Consider the following 24,972-nt stretch of genomic DNA (forward strand, 5'->3'; position numbering starts at 1 on the left):
AGAGTAAAGTGAAACAGAGGTTACTATGTAAAAACTACTGTAAACCCTTTCAAGTAAGAAGTACATGCCATGACACTGTATCCACCTGGCAACTTTTAATTTTCACATTCTAAATGGGTGTAATCAAGTGACTGACATGCAATCTCTTCATTCCTAGGAACTGAAAAATGGATTTGTTGGGCCAAGACTACAGAAGAAATGCAAGGATGCTGAAAATAAACAGGGTTGGAATGTTAACCTTAGAAAGTCTCCAGGTATGACATGACAGGACGAAGGTAAGGTTTAGAACTGTAACAAACCGAACAGGTTCCCTGCTGGTTTTCTTGTGTACAGAAAGCTTAGAATAAGAGAAAGTGCAATAGAAAAGTATGCTATAATCTGAGTCTTAGTGCCATCCTCGCTAACAGTTTAAGACCAAGAGAGATAATCAAAGAGTCCAGCAAAATGAAATTTGTTGACCATTGCAACGAGGGAGACACACCACAGAGGAACCATGGGCATCTCACCAAATAAAGGAAAAGACACAGTTATAAGGTTAGCGGGACAGGTGGAGTTTGGGAAGCAGAATTCTGAAAGACTTGAAGCAACGCAGGGCTGGGTGTAAAGTGCTCACTATCAAGTATGGATTGTAAAGAGAACCAGGGTTGTGTTCACCTTGGAAACTGCAAAATGGAATGTTGTGTTCAGAGACCCTTCTCTGATTCTCTGCACCGAGGTTGGAAATTGAGGGTGCTTCTCTGGTCCAAGTGACTTATGTCCTCCAGGCAAGAGTCTGAGGTTTCATTCTTGCTGATATGATTTCAATCAACAAAGTTTCTGATTATCTCTGGTTTCAGAACACAAGGTTTCTCAGCAAGTAAGAAACACTCAAAAAAGGCAGGGGGTGGGGATGTTATGACATTTTACAGCTGCAGTGTGTCCTTGGGAGAAATTATGTTTCCTGCTAACCTTGGCATTGGATTTATCTATTTTCTTAGCTTGATGTGGAATGTTGTAGAATGTAGCAAGGAACATTTTTATTTTCTGAGTCCAGGCTAGGTTTTCTTTCTCAGTGCTATTTCACTGAGTGGGGGCTTCTCTTTATCGTTGCTGTGTCTAGTTAAAGATGTGATGACAGTTGTCACTTAAAAGGTTCCCAACTATAAAGACGAATTTGCATGATTACATATATAATTACAGATGTTTACAGAATGAATGGTTTTTTTAAAAAAATAATTGCAGACCTTGAGGTAGGTGAAAGAACTGACTCTAAAACATGGAAAGATCTCCGTTCCTCAGAGAGTCCACGGGAAATCCCACCTTATCATGAAGAATCAGGTTCTAGACCACCCACCCGCCAGTCTCAGGTAACTTCTAAAGAAAATCTTTATGGTACTAAATGCCTCCTGTAGTCTTTTCTTTTTAATTTTTAATGTTTATCTATATTTGAGAGAGAGAGCAAGCAAGCAAGCAGGGGAGGGGTAGAGGGAGGGAGACAGAATCGGAAGCAGGCTCAAGGCTCTGGGCTGTCAGCACAGAGTTCAACGCAGGGCAGGAACTTACCAGCCGTGAGATCCTGACCTGAGCTGAAGTTAGATGCCTAACTGACTGAGCCACCCAGGTGTCCCCTCCCCCTTTCTTTTGTAAAAAATGTTTAATGTTTATTTATATTTGAGAGAGAGAATATACCTCCTATATTCTTAATCTTCCCATGAAATACTTTTAAGGTGGTGTTTCCCAGCCTTCTTACCGTGTGCCAGGTACTGTTTTAGTTCTGGGAATACTGTGTTGGACAAGAAAGGCCCTGTACTCAGGAGGCTACATTGTATTGGGGGTGAGGGCAGGCAGATAATAAACATGTAAGTCATCAAACAAAAAATTTTTAAGTAGTGATAAATGTCATGAAAAAGATAGAGCCGAGTAACGGGATAGAGCAGTGGTTCTCAAGGTGTGGCCCCCCGGCCACTAGCATCAGCATCACATGGAAGCCTATTAGAAATACACATCCTCAGGCCCCAGCCCAGATCTGCTGGATGTGAAGATTCCAACCTTTAGAACCCCTTAAAAACTAGGAACGTTAGGGATGCATTTGGGGAATTTGACTAGAATTCAGAGGAGTAAGGGGGCCAGAAAAGGGCCACAAAATATCTATCTTCCACTCTTTTTATTTCATTGGTAAGAGACTCTTGTTAACATTCTAGCTCAGTCCCATCTGAAACATACTTCAGCAAACATCAGAACTAATGATACCAGCGGGTATTACGACATAGCCACAACCACCGGGGAGACAAGATGTCTCTGAACTAAGCACTGACCGAGGGGCGCCAGCAGGGGCTAGGCAGCAGAGTAAATGCATGGTGCATCGTGGGTGGGAGACAAATGACAGACTATACCGGGCTGTAGTTTAGGGCGTAAGAGTTGAGGGGTTTCTTGCAATGTGGAATGTCCCAGTCAGTTAGGTGGGTTATCTCCACTCAGCTCCAGCCAACTATTGACAAGAAGGCTTACAGGCTCAGTGCTGCCACAATTCATGATTTTGCAAGACAAGCCAGAAACCTGCCTCTTTATGTGTAAATGTTAACAATTAAATCATATTTTGAAACACTGTGTGGACCAATATATCTGGGCCAAATGGAACTCAATGGCAGGCCAGAGTTAGCCAGTAGACCACCACTCTGTGACGTCTGGTCTATGCCATGTTGGATCTGACACGAAAGCAACTGAAAACCGTTGACTGCTGCCTGTTGCCCGCAGCACGAATTCTGGCTTCCTAAGCCCTGCTCGCTGGTATTGTGGTGGACAGGGACCCTCCTGGGGTCAGGGAGGCCTAGGTACATGAGATAGTTTACATTCTGTTGATGTGGCCTCAAGCAAGTGACTCAACCCTTTTGAGCCTCATCATTTTCATCTCAAAAATGGGGATTATATGTGCCTCTTTGTGTGAGGCACTGAGATGGACACAATATAATTTCTCTCATATTTGGGCCAAAATGCATGACTGAATCCCATCACAAGGAAGCATCAGACAAAACCAAATTGAAGGAGATTCTACAAATTAAATGGCCTGTTTCTCTTCGAACATATCAAGGTCATGAAAGGTAAAAACGGACTGAGGAACAACTCCAGATTAAAGGAGACAAAATACACATGACCACTAAATGCAGAGCATGACCTAGGACTGGATCCTAAACCAGGAAAAGAATAAATATATAGCTGTGAAGGACCTCATTGGCACGAACAATGACATTTGAATAAAGACCTGGGGATTAGATCATTGTATTGGGTAGCTGATAACTTTTCTGGTTTTGATAGTCGCATTGCTGTGTGAGAGGACATCATTGTTCTTAGGACATTCACACTGAAGTATGTAGGGGCAGAAGGGCATCACAACTGCCGTCCATTCTCACATGATTCAGAGAGAGAAAGAAGGGAAGTGCACACAAAAGTTAACATGAAAATCTGGTCAAGCTGGGTATGCAGGAGTTATTTGTTCTCTCCCTGCACTTTTTCTGTAAATTTGAAATTATATCAAAAGAAACTGGGGAGAATATTACCCATCTCAGAAGGTCATTGTGAGATGTCAGGGAGATAATGGCCACATAATGAATGCTGTTTTAGTAGTGTCAGACCCTCCTTAAGTGATAACTTGTCCCCTCCACATTTCTCCTCCAGCCACTCAGACCTCTAAACCATGTCAGACAGCTGAGCCCCAGGAGAGGCCAAGCACTGCCCTGCCACTGTGCCTTTGCAAATGCGTTTCTTCTGCTTGGGATTCCCGTTGTCCTTGTTCGTGTCCATTTGACAAACCTTTCTTTACTCTCTCAGGCCCAGCTCAGATGTTAGCACCCTGGGAAGCCCTTCTCCCCTGGAGCAAGTGAATGAGGTTATGTCCTCCTCTCGGGTCCCATGGGATTCCCACACACACATGCATACTACACTGAACCTATAGTGTCTCAGTATTTTGTGTATACTGCAGTTCAGGTCCTGGAGGGTGGGGACCATGTAATATTTATTTTTCCCCTGCCTGTTACAAAGTGAATGCTCAGATAAAAATATATCAAAATGAGTTAAATGTTTTTGGAAAACAGCAGACAGTTGCTGCATATGTTCTTTTAGGTGAATCTTTGAGTTCCCTAAGGATCTCAAAGATTTTTGAGAAAAATGGAGGTCAACTTAGGTTTTTAAATTCTAAACTCTGGTCTGTCTCATGGTTAATTCAGAAATCTTTTCTTATATGCTCTTGATTTTAATGAAATGTACGTACCTAATTATAATAGCACTTTGATATTTTTAATGTTGGGTACTTGAGGTAACAGGTACTTACTTAATGCTTTTCCTATCATGGTTTTTAAAAGATGGGTGCTAGATATGATAAGGCAGCCCATTAAAATGAATTTTAATGAAATTTTTCTATCCCATAGCTTTTACCATGATTTTTTATGTATCCTTAATTGTAGTTCCCTAGTTTTGCACACATAACTGGCCAGAAGAGTTTGACAAGCACAGAGATCATGAGAATTCAAAGAGAGACAGACTTTCTCAAGTAAGTATCACATTTTCTTTACTATTTCTTAAATCATACTGAGACATATTGTCAGAAGAAACTTAAGGATGAGACAAAAGAATAGTGTTTGCTCACCCAACTGTCCTTCATTACATTTTTACAAAATGTTTTTTGGAGAGAGAAAGCATGAGTGAGGGAGGAGCAGAGAGAAAAGGTGAGAGAGAGAATCCAAAGCAGGCTCCACACTGTCAGTGCAGAGCCCAAAGCGGGATTTGAACCCTCAAAACATGAGATCATGAATCAAAGTCAGATGCTTAACTTACTGAGGCACCCAGGTGCCCCAAAGTTTTACAAATTTTAAAAGTATATTGATATACAATAAAATTGCACTTACTTAAAAAGTACAGTTGGTCCCTATGTATATCACAGCATTAGGTACAATAGCCAAGATATGGAAGCAACCTAAGTGTCCATCAATTGATGAATGGATAGGGAAGATGTATTATATTTATACAATGGAATATTATTCAGCCATCAAAAAGATCTTGCCATTTGCAACAATATGGATGGAGCTAAAGAATATACTGCTAAGTGAAGTAAGTCAGTCGGAGAAAGACAAATACCATAAGATTTCACTCATATGTAGAATCTAAAAAACAAAAAAAAAGTGAATAAACAAAGAGAAGAATCAAACTTATAAATACAGAAAACAAACTGATCGTTGCCAGAGGGAAGGGAGTTAGAGGGATGGGCAACATTGGGCGAAGAGGGGCTTCCAGTTATGGAATGAATAGGTCACAGGAATAAACAAGCATAGGGAACATAGTCCATGGTAATCGCATTGCCTGGTGACAGATGGTAGCTGTACTTGTGGTGAGCATAGCATAACACAGAAAGAAGTTGGATCACTAGGTTGTACAACAGAACCTAATTTAACGTTGTGTGTCAACTATACTCAAAAACATTTTATTCTTCATTTTGCAAAAAGAAAAAGTACAATTGACATATGCATATAACCTTGAAACCACCACCGTAATCAAGAAGACGAACAAGTCTATCACCTCCAAAACTCTCCAGCGCTGTACCCTTGGAAACCTCTCCGGCATGCTCCTTCCTATCCCAAGGCAACTGTTGATCTGCTTATCACTGTAGCTTAGTTTGCATTTGGTTCTATCCATAAATGGAATAATTCAATTTGTGCTCTCTTTTTTTGCCAGGCCTCTTTCATTTCTCTAATTATTTTGAGATTCACCCATGTTGCTGCATGTTTCAAATGTTTATTTCTTTTGATTGCTGACTAGTATCCTGTTGTATGGATACTTCGCAACCTATATATTCAGTTGTCTATTAATGGACATCTGGGTTGTTTCCGGTGTGGGACTGTTACAAATAAAGCTCCTGGGAACATGTGTATACAAGTCATCATATACACATATAGTTTCATTTCCTTTAGGTACATATCTGGAATGAAATGGCCGGGTTATGTGATAGGTATATGTTTAACTTTTTAAGAAACTGCCAAACTGTTTTCCAGAGAAGGTACTCCATTTTACATTCTCACCAGTGGTGTGTGAGAATCTCACGTTTTCTACATCCTTACCAATATTTTAATTTTTATGTTTAGCCATTCTAGTGAGATGGTGTTTGTGAATTTCATTTGCATTTCCCTAGTGACTAAATATTTTGAGCATCTTTAAAAGTGCTTATTTGCCATCTTACACCTTCTTTGGGAAAGTGTCTGTTCAAACATTTTGCCCTTTTCAAAAATTGAGTTCTATATCTCCTTATTATTGAGTTGTACATATTCTCTTTTGTTAATAGATGTTTTGCAAATATTTTCTCCCAGTTTTGGCTTGTTATTTACTTAAGAAGGTTGTTTTTTTCTGAAGAGCTTATTTTTATTTTTGATGAAATCCAGTGTATTTATTTTTCTCTTATACTTTATATTTATTTTCATATATTTAAGAAGTCTTTCCAAAACCCAAGACAAACAAGATTTTATGTTTTCTTCCAGAAGTTTTATCTTTTACATTTAGGTACATGATCCATGTTTGATTATGGTGTGAGGTTATTCTAGCACCATTTGTTGAAAACAATTGTCGTTTCCTCATGGATTATGTTTGGAATATTTAAAACCAGTTAATAATATTTGTGTGGATCTGTTTCTGGACTTTGTTTCTGACCCACTCATGTTTGTCTATATTTATTTACTACTGTACTCCCTTGACTACCATAGCTTTATAATAAGGCTTGAATATAAGTATTGTAAATTCTCCAACTTTGTTCTTCTTTTACAAAAATGTTTTGGCTATTCTAGGCACTTCATGTTTTCAAATAAGTTTTAAAATCAGCTTCTCAACATCTACAAAATGTCTGCCAGAGTTTTGATTTGGATTGCACTTAATTTATATATTAATTTAAGAAAAATTGGTGTAATTAACAAATTTGAGTCTTTAAAATCCAGGAAAATGGTGTATCTTACTGTTTATTCAGGGATTCCTTGATATATTTCATCTATGTTGTGTAACAACATTTTTTTAATGTTTCTTTCCTAGACGTTTTTCTTTTCTTATATATGAGGGGTTTTTTAATGTTTTATTTATTTTGAGAAAGAGAGAGAGAATGTGAGCGAGCACAAGTGAGGGAAGGGCAGACAGAGAGGGAGAGAGAGAATCCAAAGTGGGTTCTGTGCTGACAATAGTGAGCCTGACGTGGGGCTCAAACTCACAAACTGTGAGATTATGAACTGAGCCAAAGTCAGACACGCAATCAACTGAGCCGCCCAGGTGTCCCTGTGTTGTGTAATTTTCATTCCTCAGGCTTTACATGTCTTCTGTCAAATTGATTTCTGAGTTTTTCATGTTTTTTGATACTGTTTTAAATGGTATTTCTTTTAAAATGTAAATTTCTGATAACTCATTGCTGGAATATAAGGTTGATTTTTATGTAGTATTCTTATAAACTCATTTATTCTTTCAGCTTTTTTTTTTGGTTGTTGTTGGTAGAGTTCATATAATTATCTATATAGGTGATCAGGTCACCTGCATAAAAGTCAATTGTTTTACTTCCTCATTTCCTATATGCACTCCTTCCTTCCTTCCTTGCATCTTTCCTTCTCTCCTTCCTTCCCTCCTTCCCTTCCTTCCTTCCCTCCTTCCTTCCCTCCTTCCATCCTTCGGTCCCTCCTTCCTTCCCTCCTTCCATCCTTCGGTCCTTCCTTCCTTCCCTCCTTCCATCCTTCAGTCCTTCCTTCCTTCCTTTCTTTCTATATAAATTGATTTATTTAAAAGTTTACATTTTATGAGCTGTCAGCACAGAGCCTGATGTGGGGCTCGAACCCATGAACCGCGAGATCATGACCTGAGCTGAAGCCGGATGCTTAACCGACTGAGCCACCTAGGTGCCCCGGTATTATTTCATTCTTAGCAGTTTGGTAGGATACAGTACTGAAGGCACTGGGGTCCAGAGTTTTTAAGGAAGATTTTAAACTACACATTCCATTTATTTAATAGATACAAGTCTGTTTGGGTTTATCTATTTCTTTTCAAGTGAGCCTTGAGTTTCATTTTCTCCCCTTTTTCTAATTTCTTTAATGTGGGCAGTGAAGTCTTTCATTAATTTGAAGCCTTTCTTCTAATATAGGCATTTAGAACTCTGCATTTCCATGAGTACTGCTTTAGCTCCTAATGTTGTGTTTTCATTTGGTTTCAATGTAAACCTTTTTAACAGTCCTGGTGGTTTATTTTTTTACCCATGGGTTATTTGAAAGTATTTTATTAAATTTTGAAATATTTGGAGATTTTCCTTGTATCTTCTGGTATTTATTTCAAATTTAATTCCTCTTTTGGTCAGAGAGCATATATTGTATGATTTGATTGGTGAATGTTCCATGTTTACTTGAAAGATATGTGTACTTTGCTAGATTGAGTGTTCTGTAAATGTGAATTAGGTTAAATTGGTTGATAGTATTATTGAACTCTTCTCTGTCTTTACTGATTTTTCTGTCTATTGCTTAGTCAATGATTGAGAAATCTATGATTATTATTATGAATTTGTCTACATATCCATGCTTTCTATCAGATTTTGCTTCATGTATTTTGAAACTTTATTGTTAAGTATAAACCTTTTGGATGCTTATGTCCTCTTTATCATCATGAATTAACCTTCTCTAACCCTGGTGATACTCTTTGCTCAGAAATCTGCTTTGCCTGATATCAATGTAGCCACTTCCTGCTTTCTTTTGATTAGTGTTTGAATGGTGTATCTTTTTTATCCTTTTACTTATAACCTATTTGTTTTTCCTTATTTACAGGTTTTTTTTTAATGTTTATTTTTGAGAGAGAGAGGGAGAGAGAGCGCGCGTGCGCAGGCTTGCGCACGCGCGCGGGGGAGGGGTAGAGTGAGGGGGACAGAGGATCTGAAGTGGGCTGTGTGCTAACAGCTTCCATGCTGACAGTGGTGAGCCCAGTGCCGGGCTCGAACTTACAGACTGTGAGCTCGTGACCTGAGGCACAGTTGGTGCTCAATTGAATGAGCCACCCAGGCACCCCTACAAAATTGTTTAAAAAATTTTTTTTTAACATTTATTTATTTTTGAGAGACACAGAGAGAGAGATCATGAGCAGGGGAGGGGCAGAGCAAGAGGGACACAGAATTGGAAGCAGGCTCCAGGCTCTGAGCTGTCAGCACAGAGCCTGATGCAGGGCTCGAACCCACAAACTGTGAGATCATGACCTGAGCCAATGTCAGACACTCAACCTGAGTCACCCAGGTGCCCCCCCTTTTTATTTATTTGTTTGTTTATTTATTTTTTAAGCATCATCTAATTAGGTCTTTTTTAAAAACCTGATAATTTCTGCATTTTAGTTGAGGTGTTAAGAGTGTATTTATTCTATTGACATTTTTGAATTTAAATCAACCATCATGCTATTTGTTTTGTTTATCTTATCTGTTCTCTGTTGCTCTTTCCTTTTTTTCTGCCATCTTTTGGATTAATTGGGTATGTTTCATGATTTCATTTTATTTTATATGCTTTGTTAGCTTATTAGCTATAAGTTTTTTTTGTGGATGCTTTAGGGTTTATAATACATATTTTTAACACATCATAGTCTATCTTCAAGTGGTTTTATGGCACTTCGTATGTAGCATAAGAACCTTATGAGGGTACACCTCCAGGAACCGAGTAACATAGCGTTTATGCTATTACGGTCGCTTATTTTACTTCTACAAATATGATCTCCACAATACGTTATTACTTTTATTTGATATAATCAATTTGAGGCCCTTTATACTTTTATTGTGGCAAAATATACATAAGTGAAACCTACCATTTTAACAATTTTTAATGTTTCTTTAGTGAGAGAGAGCGTACATACATGTGTGCTTGCACATGTGAGCAGGGGAGGGCAGAGAGAGAATCCCAAGTAGCCTCTGTGCTGTCAGCACAGAGCCTGATGTGGGGCTTGATTTCATGAACTCTAAGATCATGACCTGAGCCGAAATCAAGTCGGTCGCTTAACTGGCTGAGCCACTTGGGAGCACCCCCATTTTAAGAAATTTTAAGTGTACAATTCAGTGGCATTACTATTACTATTATTATTATTACTATTATTATTCATGATGTTGTGCAACCATCACCACTATCCATTTCCAGAGCTCTTTTTGTCACTCTAAATAGAACTCAGTTCCCATTAAGCAGTCACTCCTTTACCCAATTCTTCCAGGCCTTGGTGACCTCTGTTCTCCTTTTTGTGTCTATGAATTTGCCCATTCTAGTTACCTTATGTAAGTGAAATCAGACAATATTTGCTTTTTGTGTGTGTGTGTGTCTGGCTTATTTTACTTAGTATAGTCTTTTCAAAGTTCATCATGTTGCAGTATGTATCAGAATTTCATACCATATTAAAGATGAAAAATAGTCCATTATGTACACACCACAGTTTGTTCATCTACTCATCTGCTGATGGACACGTGAACTGTTACCACCTTTGACTATTATGAATAATGCTGCTGTGGACATTGGTGTACAAGTATCTGAGTCCCAGATTTCAATTCTTTTGGGTATTTACCTAGGACTGGAGTTTCGATTTTATAGTAATTCTTTGTCCAACCTTCTCAGGAACCGCCAAACTGTTTCCCACGGCAGTTACATCAGTTTACTTTGCACCAGAAATGCACGAGAGTTCCCATATCTCCACATCCTCACCAACACTTATTATTTTCTATTTTTCTCATAGCCGTCCCAATAGATATCAAGTGGTATTTCATTGTGGTTTTCATTTGCATTTTCCTCATGACAAGCGATGTGGAGCATTTTGTCATGTGTTTCTTGGCCATTTGTGTATCTTCTTTGGGCAAGAAGTGGCCCTCCAGCGTGCCCGACAGGAAAATGCGGCACTTAGAGGTCATGTAGGAAGCCAGAAAATTAGAGTTAGTGTGGATATTACTGGAACTGCTGCGACTCATCCTCACACGTGCCGCATCCAGTGTGATAGGACAAGTCCGAAGTGGGACCGAGGCTGCTGCTGAGCTTCCGCCACAGTCAGGAAGGGACGTAGCCAGTCCAGGTGAGGGGCACCAGCAGGTCCAGGTGGAAGGCCACTTTGTAATAAAATGACTGGAGAAGCATCTCCTGTCTCCACCTTGTTCCACAGCTTTTGAGAGTGGTCTGCTCTTTGTTTTGCTTTTTATTTTCTAAAACATTTGAACACGTTGAGATTTCCACCTGACTTCTAAATGTGAACCCCTCAGAACGCAGCCAATGAGGAACCTGTTTTGTTGTAGGTGTGCCTACTGCCTGGCCCCCCGCCCATCTGACCCCTTTGCCCGCTTCTGTCAAGAATGTGGCTCTCCTGTCCCGCCCATATTTGGCTGTCGTCTCCCACCCCCAGAAGGAGCTCAGGTGAGCAGCCAGTTTTTAAAAATGCCTTTCATTGGTTTATCTGATCTTTAGTAGCAGCGGTAGCATTGTATCTGGCACATGTGATCCACAAACATAAATGTTTGTTGAAAAAACTCACTGGCAGATTAATGTCTTTCTATCCAGTTTCCTGCTTCAGGATGGAAAACCCAAAAACCCTAAAAGTTGCCTTAGTTTCCACTGAAGAATGGAAAACCTTATTTGCAATGCTAGAGCAGGTGGTCTTGCAGAAGCACAGACTCAGAAGGAGACTGAAGTCTTATTGTTTCAATGATGCATGCATGGATAAATGTGTATTTCCTACTCACGTGACATTTCAGTTCATACCCCAGGCACAGTAAGGAAATATATTCTGGAAATAAATGGAGAGAGGTACTAGCCACAAGTCTGTATGTTTGTCTATAAGATGGATCATTTTCTCCAAAGACGCTGTTTGTATAAGCTACAGATTGATCAATTAAAAAATGTTGTGTGTTAAGTGTAGATAATAATTGGTATTAGCCTACTAATAAGTTTATAGTTAGAAAACATACTCAGTTTACTAACAATCAAAACCTTCACTGAAATGTGTTATCTGTTATGCACTTGATACTCTGGGAGTTTTTTGGAGTAGGGTTTACAAAATGAAATAAAAGACTTATGATGTGGACTGAAAAAGAACCATCTTTGAAAAGATAGTCACTAAGAAAAAGCCACTAATTCAGTGAGGTCAAATAGAGTTCTAAAATTAGGTTTATATCTTCAAGCAAAGGTTCAGAATCTAAACAGGTATCTTTTTGTACTTTATTCTAATTTATTGCTCAAGACTGTTGTAGAAGCTAATTTAATTTACTATAACATATTTTGAACTTCATAAAGAAGATAGAACAGTAAATAAAATACGAACAGGTCCCATCGGTTTGAATTTTCCTCGCTGATATTCATTTGTTCGTGCAGTGTCAAAGTTATTTTTTACTTGCCTAAAAACAGATTTTTCAGAATTTCCTTTGTTTTTAGAGGGAGGGAAAGTTACCAGAGATTATAAATATTTTAAATGATGAACTGAACTTTGAAACATCTATATTGCCCCTAAACTAATATTTGCTAATATGCTGTAATATATAAACAGCTTTGTAATTTGAACTATTTATTGGCTGCTTATCGTGTCCTGCTCTCAGCTGGGTTTCTAGGATTCAAAGGGGTGGAGCGTCCTCCTAGGCTCTTAGATCCAAGACACTCTCATTAGATAGATGCAGAAGTACCCTAACAGCTCCAGACCCACCCTTTACTGCCCTGCCCTGTGGGTGTTGGAATGGACCCTTTATACATTTCTCCTGTGCCAGCTGGCTACATGTTTGTTTCTGTTAGTAGAGGGACGTTGCTGCTGGAGGGACACTATAGGAGAATGGGCTTGGCTTTTCTTTCTGGCTCTGGTATGCGTTCCTCTCTCTTTGCTCTTGCGGCGAGGAAACCCGCTGTGCTGAACCCGCTGTGCTGAACCCCAGTGCGTTCCAGTGGCGCCCTATGAACAGCTGCTCAGTGAGTTTCACTGGCATGCCAGCCAGCTTGCAGATAGTCTGCAGCCAGCCCAGTGGGCAGTTTGCCAGCGACTTTCAGCAGCATGCCTGCACGTGGCTTCCCAGCATGTTCCACCAGCGCCCCAGAAGGAGGTTTCCAAAAGAGTTTCACTGGACTCAGTGTTTTGCTTCTTTTCTTGCCAGTTTGGGTCCATGTCACCCCAATTGAACTTCCCCACCATCCAATGGGTGACAGCCATACTCCTTTTCCTCCCGTTTACTTACCTTTTTTGTAACATATATCCTCCTACATATTACATCTACATGTGTTATAAACTGAAAGTACAGTGTCACGATCTCAAATCATTTAAAGATGAGAAAAATGTTTATGTGCTCATTTATATTTACCCACATATTTATTACATCTGGTCTCTCGCGTCTTTTGTTTCTTTACTGGGAACACAGGTCATCATCTAGTGTCACTTATTTTCAGCCCGGCAGACCTCCTTACTAAAGACATGTTTCTCTCTGTCTTTGTTTATCTGAGAACATTTACTTTGCATCTTCTTTTGAAGGGTAGTTTTACTGAATGTAGAATCCTTGTGTGACAGTTATTTTTAATTTCAGCCCTTTGAGTATATTATTCTCCTACCTTCTGGCCTCCATAGTTTTATGTGTATGTGATAAGTCATTTTTTCTCTTGCTACTTTTAGGATTTTGTCTTTGACGTTCAACAGTTGTACCATACTGTGTCTACGTATCGATCTTTTTGTGTTTATCTCTCTCGGGATTAATTTTCTTGGAGCTAATGTTTTTATTCAAATATGGGAGGTTTTTGGCTAGTATTTCTTCAAATTCTTCTGCCTTTTTCTCTCTCTTCCTTTCTTCTAGGACTCCTTTACATGTACGTTGAAACATATGTTTTACGTTGTCCCCCATCTTGTTTGACAGTCTGTTTATTTTCTTCCATCCTTTTTCTCTATGTTCTTCAGATTGGAAATCTTCTATTGTATAATATTTATATTTATTGATCCTTTCTTCTGTCATCTCTGACCTGCTGTTGAATCCTCTGGAGAATTTTTTCTTTCAGTTTTTAATTCCAGGTATTAATATGGTTGTTTTTAAAAAAGTGATTTCTGTATCTTTATTTAGATTCTCTATTTTTCAGATCATTACCATCATACTTTCTTTAATCTTTTAAATATGGTTTCCTTTAGTTCTTTCATCATTTTTATAATAGCCATTTTTAAATCTTTGCCAAATCCAACATCTGGGGATACTGTTTCTATCGACTATTGGTATTTGTTTTTTCTCTTCCTGAGTATGGGTCACACTTTCTTGTTTTTTGCATGCCTCATATTTTTTTTCTTGGATTATGGACATTTTAGATTATATAATATATTGTAACAATTTTGGATTCTGACTTTTTCTCCTAGTGTTTTTTTTTTTGTTTTGTTTTGTTTTGCTGTTTTTACTGGGATTACATTTTTCATGTTTGTCTCCCCTGAAATGTGTGGCCACTGATATCAGGTTTTTTATTCTTGTTTTTGTATTTTTTTTATGACTGGGCTCACCCCTGAATCTGCATAGCTGAGCTCAACTGAAGTTTGGCCAGAAGTTTTGCTCGAATACCTTGGTCCAATGAGGCTTTCACTCTCTGCTGATGGATCTATATGTGGGCTGGATCATACATTCAAGCTTCAGGCTGTTTACAAGGCTGCCTCAGCTTTGACTGTTTGCTGAACCCCCGTGCACCTCTGAGGACAGCCTCCGTCAGCCACAGATGTGTTAGCGCTGACGCTCGCTCTGGCTTACGCTCCCCGCGAGCATATCCTTCGGCCAGCTAAGGGAATGTGGGGAGCTTATCGAAGCCCCTGTGTGTGAGCGTCCTCCTGGGACTCTCTGTTAAATCCCTGGCTCCTTGCCTGAAACAGGACGATGGTTTCAGGCTAGTGGAGCCACTGCACCCCGCCCCGTCCACTTGCCACTGAGGCTGTCGTCTTAACAGCGCTCCGGGTCAAGTGAGCCCTGCCTGTCAGCTGCTGGTTTTCAGTCTGTTCCACCCCAGTGAGGCTACCACACTAACAAAGATGGAGGAGGACGGGAGCAGCCTCTGCAGGACCACGTAGACTTGCAGTAATTTTATCTGAAATTCACCACTTTTCAGTTTCTTATGTGCCTTGGGTGACTTTCAGAGTCTGAAATGGTTGTTTTTTTATATCCAAAATGGCAGTTTTGTCCAACTTTTTTCTTAAAAGTTTTTATTTATGTTGAGAAAGAGAGAAAGTGCAAGCAGGGGATGGGCAGAGAAACATAAGAGAACAAGAATCCCAAGCAGGCTTTGCACCATCAGTGTTGAGCCCGATGTGGGGCTCAAACTCTCGAACCCCAAGATCATGACCTGAGCTGAAATGGGATGCTTAACTGCCCTGGTTTTATCCAACTTTATAATTGCTTTTTGGAGAGAGGATTTGTGGGCTTCCTCACTCCATTGTACCATAAGATATTTTTTCCTTTGGGGCACCTGGGTGGCTCAGTTGGTTAAGCATCTGACTCTTGGTTTCAGTTCAGGTCATGATCTCGTGGTTCGTGGGTTTGAACCCTGCATCAGGCTCCGCAATGACCATGTGAAGAGTGGTTGGGATTCTTTCTTTCTCCCTCTCTCTCTGCCCTCTTGTGCTCGCACTTTCTCTCTCAAAATAAATAAACATAAAAAAAATATTTTTTCTTTTAAAAAATTGTTTTTAAGTTTATTTTAAGAGAGAAAGAGTGCACACACATGAGTGAGAGAGGGACACAGAGAGAGGGAGAGACAGAATCCCAAGTAGGTTTTGCACTGTCACCGTAGAACCTGACACGGGGCTCAAACTCACAAACCATAAGATGATGAGATCAAGAGTCAGACGCTTGTCCAACCGAGCTACCCAGGCGTCCCAAAGATATTTTTTCTTTTCTGGTTTTCACAAGTCTGTTTTCCACAATAAACATCTTTTTACTCACAAAAGAAAAAAAATAAGAATAAAAGTAATTATTTTAAAACATATTTTACAAAAACAAATTAAATCTTATATTCTAAGATCTACTTATACCTTCGGGTTTTGGATTCTAAGACAAATTTCTTTCTTTGTGCAGATGGGCTTGTGTGCAGAGTGTGGAAACATGGTGCCCATGAACACTCCCATCTGTGTGGTGTGTGAGGCCTCTCTTACCCCACAGCTGCAGCCACAGGCCAGCCTGCGCTTGAAGGTAATGAAATGTGATTCTGTAAAAATATGAATAAAACATATAGAAAGTGATATGTAAGCAGTTAAATGTTTTCAGCTAGTGGAGTTGGTGAACAGTTGCTAAACTAATACCTGTGAACAAACTTCATTCTAATTGTTGGGAAGCATGCTGCCCAAGAGTTTACCTGCCAATAAGATCTATAATGTAAGAGAGCTACAAAGAAGTGCATTTCAACATGGATTTGAAGGACAAAATGCATACAGCTGACTCAGACAGTTTTTTAAGAGTTTTTTTTAAGTTTTTATATTTATTTTGGGGTGAGGGGAGGGGCAGAGAATGAGAATCCCAAGCAGACTCTGCACTGTCGGCATGGAGCCCAGTGCAGGGCTCCAGTTCAGAAACCATGAGATCATGACCTTGAGCCAAAATCAAGAGCCGGTTGCTTAATCAACTAAGCCACCCAGGCGCCCCAATTTAGACAATTTTTTACTTTATATATTTAAACTTGAGTGTTACAATTAATACTGCAATTAAGAACTTTTACTCATGTCCTTAAAATTGCTTTATGCTTTTATTTGCTTTATTTGTGTATGGGTCCCTAATTTATAGAAAAGAAAAATTATAATTGGTCACATGGATGAAAAACTTAAGAATCAAATATAAAAAGAAAAGTTAAATATCATCATCATATATATTCAGAAATCCTTGCTAGACAATGTAATACCATGAAATTATTTTTGGCAGAACCACTAAACATACAACTGTATCGTTTCTTTATTTTACAATTTACAGCCCCTTGACCCCTCCTCTTTAATCTAAAGTAAATGTCACTAGAGAATAAAATAGATTTAATAAAGAGACTTTGAGGCATAAAAAAGCAAGAATTTTTAGTAATAAGGGAGATGCATAGATTTAATGTACACTTGGAACTGTAACATTCCTAAAGTCACTTTGTGGATTTTCATATGGGCAAACAGAAAAAAGGCAAGTGTACTTTTCCTTACACCTCCAAGCTCCCCTTCACTCTGAAAGGGTTTTACGTGTTCCAAGTGGTGCAAACCTTTGGAAATGAGATGTTGAGGAACTGGCTGGGCCAAGGTCAGGGAGATGAAAAGTTACTAATGTTTTTGTTGGATGGATGGAGTGGGTGTGATAAGAGCCTGGGGTAGTATAATCAGTGGATACTCACTTTAGGGTCCCTTGAATAGGAAAGATTGAGGAAAGGGGTCTGAGGAAGGAGTGGTCTCCAGGCTGGGTGTCCAGGGGTCACAGGCTTTCGGGCCTAGTCTGAGGCTGCTGCCATCCCTCACTATGGTGCAGCCATGAAACTTCTCAGCTGTTTCTCTGAGACGCTCAACTGACTGAGCCACCCAGGCGCCCTGATCCTCTACCATTTTAAATAGTAGTCAGCCTCCCATTTGCACGTTAGGAGTTCTTTGAGTTGCAACAACTTGGAATCTTCTACTAGAATGGAATTAACCAGCCTTTGAAAGGCCAGGGACTTCATAGCCTTCCTAGTGGCATTGGAACTAAAACCTTGGGAGTTGGACTATCTCTCTCTTGATGGTCTTCTTTACCGGTAGAACTTCAGAACACATGGTGTCAGTTTCAGAACACCTGCGAAATGTAGACACTGGAGTAGAAAGGAACATTTGAGTATCACTGGTCATTTATAATTTAAGGGAATAGTATCCTAATAGTGCAGAATAGTCCAGTGACTGAACAGCTGTTAGCAAACCTCTGATAACTGAACTCTAGTTAAACTATTTTCATCTTTCTTTTCTTTTCTTTTCCTTTCTTCCCTTTTTTCCTCCCTTCTTCCTTTCTTCCTTCCTCCCTCTCCCTCCCTCTCTTTTTCTTTTTTTATCTTTTTCTATTTCTTTCTACCTTCCTTCTTTCTTTCCTTCCTTCTTCTCTCTCTCTCTCTCTCTCCCCCCCCATTCCTCCCTCCTTTCCTCTCTCTCCCCCCCCTCCCTCCATCCCTTTCTTTTTCTGCATTGCAACTTATCCTCAGTTTCCTGGCTCAGAAAGTTGCACTTTCCATTTATTTATTTTCTTTTTTTCTTTTTAACATTTATTCATTTTTGAGAGACAGAGCATGAGCAGGGGAGGGGCAGAGAGAGAGGGAGACACAGAATCTGAAGCAGGCTGCAGGCTCTGAGCTATTAGCACAAAGTTCAATGAAGAGCTTGAATCGTGAGAGCATGACCGAAGCCAAAGTTGGACACTTAATCAACTGAGCCACCCAGGTGCCCCATTACCATTTATTTTCTAACAGTCTTTTCATTCTTCCATTTCTGAGTGAGAAAATATGGAGCAAACCTAAATTCATTAACATGAATCCCATGGAGTAAACCCCAGTTTAAGAGCTAGATTATGTGTAAATTTTTTTCAGTTTATTTTTGAGAGAGAGAAAGAGAGAGATCATTGGAGGGGCAGAGAGAGGGAGAGAGAATCCCAAGCAGGCTCTGTGCTGTCAGTGTGGGCTCAATGCTGGGCTTGAACCCACAACCTGTGAGATCATGACCTGAGCTGTTATCAAGAGTCAGACACTTAACTGACTGAGCCACCTGGCTAGATTACTTGTAAACACATAGATCAGCTTTTGCTAGTCTTTGGCTTTTCTGTTTGTTGTTCAAGCCATGAGACAGAGAGCCAATGATCCTGTTTTCCACACTGGGGGGAAAAAACTAAAAACGTTGACGCATAATCAGTGCAAAATTTTGCATTCCTAAGGCCAAATGAACATTCCTTTTCAGTTTATTCATTTTGGGTTTTGTTGCTTTTAAAATTATTTTCAAATTTCTGACATTATTTATGTTGTAATACTTCCTAAACCAATCCTTTAGTGTCTGAGTGTTAAAAAAAAAAAAAGGCCGATAACTGGATGATTGACTGAAAAGACTGTTCAGTGATTTCATGGCACAGATATTTGCTCAGAGGAATGTGTATTTCTTATTCTTTGTTTTCAAGGAGAAAATAATCTGCCACTCCTGTGGCACAGGGAATCCAGCTCACCTGAAATACTGTGTCACCTGTGAGGGAGCCCTGCCGCCATCACAGGAGGTAGGTTGACTGCATGTGCTAGTCCGATACTTAGTGGCTGCTAAACGTCCAGTGTTAATAAGAATAAAGAAGTACAATCTGCAGAGGAGGGAAGAAGTGAGAGGGTGGAGAGAAACAGTTGAAAACAATATTTCTGCATGTGGAGAAGACTTGATATATTCACCAAAACAAAACTGTTTTCAAAGTCTTAACTTCAGAGGGATTCAGTAAAATCAGCAATTTCTTACAATTTCATTTAGTAACTGCATGGAAGGCTGGCAGTAGCTACTTACAAGTCATTCAAAGTCAGAAGTATGTCTTCATAGACTGCGCCATGCTATTGTTTGAACTTGAAAACATGGTGGGTACCCATTTATGGATTTTCTACCAGCCTATTTTGAGTATTCAAAGTGAAGGAATAGGAGTATGTACAACTTAAATACAGTGAATGGGTTCAGTTTAGGTGATTGGTTTTGTGTTTCTAAAATATTTCCTGTAAAGAGGAGGCTTTAAAAATGACTTCCATGCTTTCAACGATAGCCAAATCATGAAAAGAGCCTAAATGTTCATCAACTGATTAGTGAATAAAGAAGATGTGGTTTCTACATACAATGGAATACTACTTGGCAATAAGAAAGAATGAAATCATGCATTTGCAGCAACGTGGATGGAACTGGAAGGTATTATGCTGAGTGAAATAAGTCAGGCAGAGAAGGACTGGTGTCATATGTTTTCACTCTTATGTGGATCTTGAGAAACTTAACAGAAAACCGTGTAGGAAGGGTAGGGGGAAAAGAGTTACAAACCATAACAGACTCTTAAATACAGAGAACAAACTGAGGGTGGGTGGGGGGTGGGGGAGAAGGGAAAATGGGTGATGGGCATTGAGGACGGCATTTGCTGGGATGAGCAGTGGGTGTTGTATGTAAGTGATGGACCATGGGAATCTACCCCAAAAACTAAGAGCACACTTTATACGCTCTTTGTTAGCCAATTTGACAAAAAATTATATTTAAAAAAAAAAGATGAGGTCAGACTGGATTACAGGTGGGTCCTAAACCCAAAGACTGGTGTACTTATAAGGTCATATGAAGACACTAAAAGCACAGAGAGAAGGCCATGTGAGGATGGAGGAAGAGATTGGAGTGAAGCAGTGATGAGCCGAGGCATGCCGAGGATGGTCCGCAACCACCGGAGGCTGGGAGAGGCCCGGGAGGGACTCCCTCTCCCCCCCACAGCCTTCCGAGGGAGCATGACTCTACTAATATCTGAGCCTCCAGAACTGGGAACAAATAAGTCTATTGTTTTAAGCCAAAAAAAAAAAAAGACTTCCAGGTGACAGGTAACTCTTGCCCTGGCCTAACAATTCGAAAAAGAAGCTGGCATTTACTAGCTGACTTAGAAAAACAATTTGCTTCATTGGGACCATTATATATATTTTTGAGTGGGGGGGTTTGTTTTCATCCCAGATTCCATTGGAAATTGGGACAGATGTGTGATGATTCTCGTAGGGTTTGTAATGCATATAGAGGTAGAAATATATAGAACTATAACATATAGGATGGAGGGAGAGGGATATGAACCAAATGGTTGTAAGATTTCTGTATTTTACCAGATGAGGTACAGTAATAATTAAACTGTAAAAAGGTAAAGATATATTTTTTTAAATTGTTTGAATGTTTATTTTTGAGAAAAAGGACAGAGCATGCGCAGGGGAGGGGCAGAGAGAGAGGGAGATGAAGAATCTGAAGCAGGCTCCAGGCTCTGAGCTGTCAGCACAGAGCCCAGTGCGGGGCTCAAACCAGTAAACTGTGAGGTGAGATAAACCTGAGCTGACGTTGGCTGGACGCTTAACCGACTGAGACGCCCGGCCGCCCCACAAATCTGTGTTTTACGGGCGCCTCGGTGGCTCAGTCAGTTAAGCATCCAACTCTTGATTTCAGCTCAGGTCATGATCTTACAATTCATAACTTTGAACCCTACATTGGGCTCTGTGCTGACAGTGCAGGACCTGCTTGAGATTCTCCCTCTGCCCCTCCCCTGCTGGCACTCTGTTTCTCTCAAAAATAAATAAATAACACTTTAAAAATCTATATTTTAATCACTAGGGCAACTGCTCAAAAAGACTGCCAAGACATACAGCTAAAAAGCTAGTGGGAAAATTTAAATATAATTCTAAAAATATTCAAATTACCCCCCAGGAAAGTAGGAACAAAGAAAACAATAATAAAATGGTAAGTCAAAACCAAGGCATATCAATAATTACAGTCCATTTTGTGGACTAAACATTTCATTAGAAGGTAGCAATTATCACCATGGATTTCTAAAAAAAGAAAAAACGGGGGCTCCTGCGTGGCTCAGTTGATTAAGCATTTGACTGTTGACCTCAGCTCAGGTTTTGATCTCAGGAACATGAGTTCAAGTCCCACATTGGGCTCCATACCAAAAGAAAAAAAGAAAAAAAGTCTGTCTATACAAGCCACAGACAAGACCTAACTATGTAGACTAAAAGTAAATATATTGTAAGAAAAAATTCCATGTAAATAATATGCACAAGAGGGCTGGAGTGGCTCTATCAATATAGGAGAAAATAAGTTTCAAGAAAAAATATATTATGAGAGATAAAGAGACATTTTATAGCAATAAAAGTTAAATCAATCAGGAAGACATAACAATCAAAAATGTTTATGTGTCTACCAAAATCTGTGATACAAAAATTGGTAGGATTAAAGAGAGAAGCAAACAATTTCAGAATTATAGTTGTGGGTTTTAATGCCCCTTTCTGAGCATTTGCTAGAAGAGCTAGACACAGGTCAGCAAAAGCAGTTAAGGTCTGTGCAACCATCCACTTTGACCTAATTGATGTTTCTAGAATGTTGTACCCCAAAATGATAGACAACACATTCTTTTGGACATGATTAGCATTGAATGGGGGTATATTATTGGTTCCTGGAGCTGCCAGAACAAACTGTCACAAACTGAGGGGCTTAGAACAACAGAGATTAATTTTTCTCCCAGCTTTAGAGGCCAGAGGCCGCAAATCCAAGTGTTGTTGGCAGTGCTCTGCTCCCTGTGAGGCTCCAGGGAAGGAAATCTCCCATAATTCTCTCCTAGTTCCTCTCCTACCTTTCTCCTCTCCTTCCTGGATGCCATATATTCATCTGTTGAATTGTTTGATATATAATCTAAGAGGTCCCTGAGGTTTTGTTCATTAAAAAATTTTTTTCTTGTCTGCTTCTGGTCATGGGCTACAGATCTCTGTGCCGGGTAGTTGGCTTCCTGTTCTTGGAGTGGGTTTCCGGGCATCCAGTCTGGTCACCAGGTACCTTTGTCCTGGTTTCCCACCACCACCTCCTACCCTGCCCTCTGTAGTGGTACCTGTGCAGGAGTCTGAGATGTCCCTTTCCAGAGTCCCAGAAAGGAGACTGAAGGGTACCTAGAGGCTCAAAGAAATTAGTCCAGAATGATAAAATAAGGACACCATCAAAGGAGATGATGACTGAGGAGTCAGAAGTTGTCCTAATATCAGCTCCCCAGGTCTAAGTTCAACCAGAGAGCCTCTATGAAGACTCTGTCAGAGACCATGAGACCATGCCCCAAAGGAACTCTCCCAATGCTGCAGTCTCCAGGCAGACATTCCGGAAATTCCGCTATGAGGATGCAGCTGGGCCCAGGGACGTCCTCCAACATCTCCAGGAGCTTGCTAGACAGTGGCTGAGACCCGATATTCACCCAAAGGAGCAGATTGTGGAGATGCTGGGACAGGAGCAGTTCCAGGCTGTCCTGCCCAAGGAGCTCAGAGCTCAGCCTAGGACCAGAATCACTGGCTAAGTCCCGCCCTGAGTTCGTGCTCAGCTCACATTTGAGAAGTAGCCAGAGGTTTTCTTTGTCGTTTCAAGAGCCAACTACAGTGATGTGGAAAAGTGAACCTCAGGGGTTTTAAGCTTGCCTTTGACGAATTGTAATAAGAGTCCATCAAAACCCATGTTTGGACATCTGTCTGCCTAATGTAGCTCTCATTCCTGGGACTGAGCTCCAGAAAGTTTCTCTACTCTTCTGTGAGCACAATCAGCCTGCTGCTTGTTTTTGCTCTGCTGAATGCCTCCTTCTTTGCACTTTCTGACATGCTTTAATATATCGTGAAGTAGCTAAAGAAGTAATTGCTTCAACTTTCAGAATTCTTGATTCTGGCTGTGGTAGCATGAATGGAGGCTATTATATTCCCATCTAGTAAACTCATTTGAGATGTCCTTCAAATACTAAAGTTTGGTTCTAAAATTTTTTTTCTTTTCTTTACACTGTATAATTTCTTAAAAAAAATTGTTTTTAATGTTTATTTTTTGAGAGACAGAGAGTGTGTGAGCAGGGAAGGGGCAGAGAGTGAGGGAGACAGAATCTGAAGCAAGCTCCAGGCTCTGAGCTAGCTGTCAGCACAGAGCCCGATGTGGGGCTTGAACCCACGAACCGTGAGATCATGACCTGAGCCAAAGCCGGCACTTAACCGACTGAGCCACCCAGGCGCCCCTGATGTTTATTTTTGAGAGAGAGACAGAGCATGAGTGGGGAAGGGGCAGAGAGAGAGGGAGACACAGAATCCAAAACAAGCTCCAGGCTCTGAGCCATCAAACACAGAGCCTGATGTGGGGCTCGAACTCACAGAACATGAGATCATGACCTGAGACAAAGTCAGACACTTAACCGACTGAGCCACCCACGTGCCCCTAGATGCATTTTTTTAGTAGATGCATTTAAATAAAATATCTTAAGTCCTTTATATTTATGTTTTATGTTTATTTATTTGTTTTGAGAGAGATGATATGTGCTGGGAAGGGACAGAGAGAGAGGAAGGGAGAGAATCACAAGCAAGCTCCACACTGTCATTGCAGAGCCTGACTCCAGGCTCAGTCTCAGGAACTGAGATCATAACCTGAGCCAAAATTAAGAGTCAGATGCTTTATCTGACTGAGCCACCCAGGCACCCCCTGAAGGCTTTATATTTAGAAATCCAGGTTAACAAGTGTTATATCAAATCCCTATTGTAGCAGTAGGATAAATTGAAATTTAAGTCTGAAGCGAAAGTGTGTAAAGGGTTTCTTTTTTGATTTGTTCCAAGGAGTCTCTTGCTAATTGCACAGAAATAGGGTAAGGGTAACTGTATGCAAAGAGAGATCTTCATTCTCAGTCTCTATGGATATTGAGGCTAGTGAGACTTCTTTCTAGGTAGATGTCTGTTTTAGGATAGTAGAACAGTCCCTGAAGTAAAACAGGATATAGCCGTGCAAATAAGGTTAACCAAAATATTCATCTTGGAGGAAAAACCGTCCTTTAGAAAATGTCTCCCCTAGTGTGCACGTTCATAGTTTTATACATGGGACAGGTGGCAGTTATCAACTGAATCAGTTATTCATTGTTTCATTCATTTATTCAGGAACTGGATGACTTCTGTGTGCCAAGGTACAAGTACCCCCTTAGTTGGGGGTAAAAATGTGAAGTATGCCTTTCCCTTAAATTAAGCTCTAGTGAAAACCAGGAGAGGGAGGGAAGCTGACATATGGAGCCTGACCTTGCGCCACGCATCCCTCCATACTTAATTGTCGATAACTATCTGAACCCCGCCTACAGACCTGTGAAAAGGCTGCGTGGAGACATGGATAAAGGTCAGGCTTTACGAGCAGATGGCCTAGGATCAACTCTCACCTTCTCTGTCTCAGTCTCCAACCTCTATAAAACACAGAGGACAGTAGCACCGACCTCACAGGTCTGTCGTGTGGTTTGAATGGAGACTACAGGGGCAGTGCTCAGCA

At 40.2% G+C, this 24,972-nt stretch overlaps 1 protein-coding gene across 8 annotated transcripts in view; it reads left to right on the top strand.

Moving 5' to 3' along the window:
* DZANK1 (double zinc ribbon and ankyrin repeat domains 1) overlaps positions 1–24,972 on the top strand; it is a 67,121-nt gene that overhangs the window by 19,458 nt on the left and 22,691 nt on the right. For all 8 annotated transcript variants that reach the window (XM_029918902.1, XM_029918901.1, XM_029918906.1 and 5 more), the window contains exons 6-11: positions 158–254; positions 1,222–1,346; positions 4,437–4,522; positions 11,267–11,384; positions 16,031–16,144; positions 19,097–19,189. In XM_029918902.1, the coding sequence (XP_029774762.1) occupies positions 158–254; positions 1,222–1,346; positions 4,437–4,522; positions 11,267–11,384; positions 16,031–16,144; positions 19,097–19,189 (633 nt within the window). The remainder of the gene's footprint in view (positions 1–157; positions 255–1,221; positions 1,347–4,436; positions 4,523–11,266; positions 11,385–16,030; positions 16,145–19,096; positions 19,190–24,972) is intronic.

This window comes from Suricata suricatta, chromosome 12, assembly GCF_006229205.1.
Source record: "Suricata suricatta isolate VVHF042 chromosome 12, meerkat_22Aug2017_6uvM2_HiC, whole genome shotgun sequence".
Lineage (NCBI taxonomy): Eukaryota > Metazoa > Chordata > Mammalia > Carnivora > Herpestidae > Suricata > Suricata suricatta.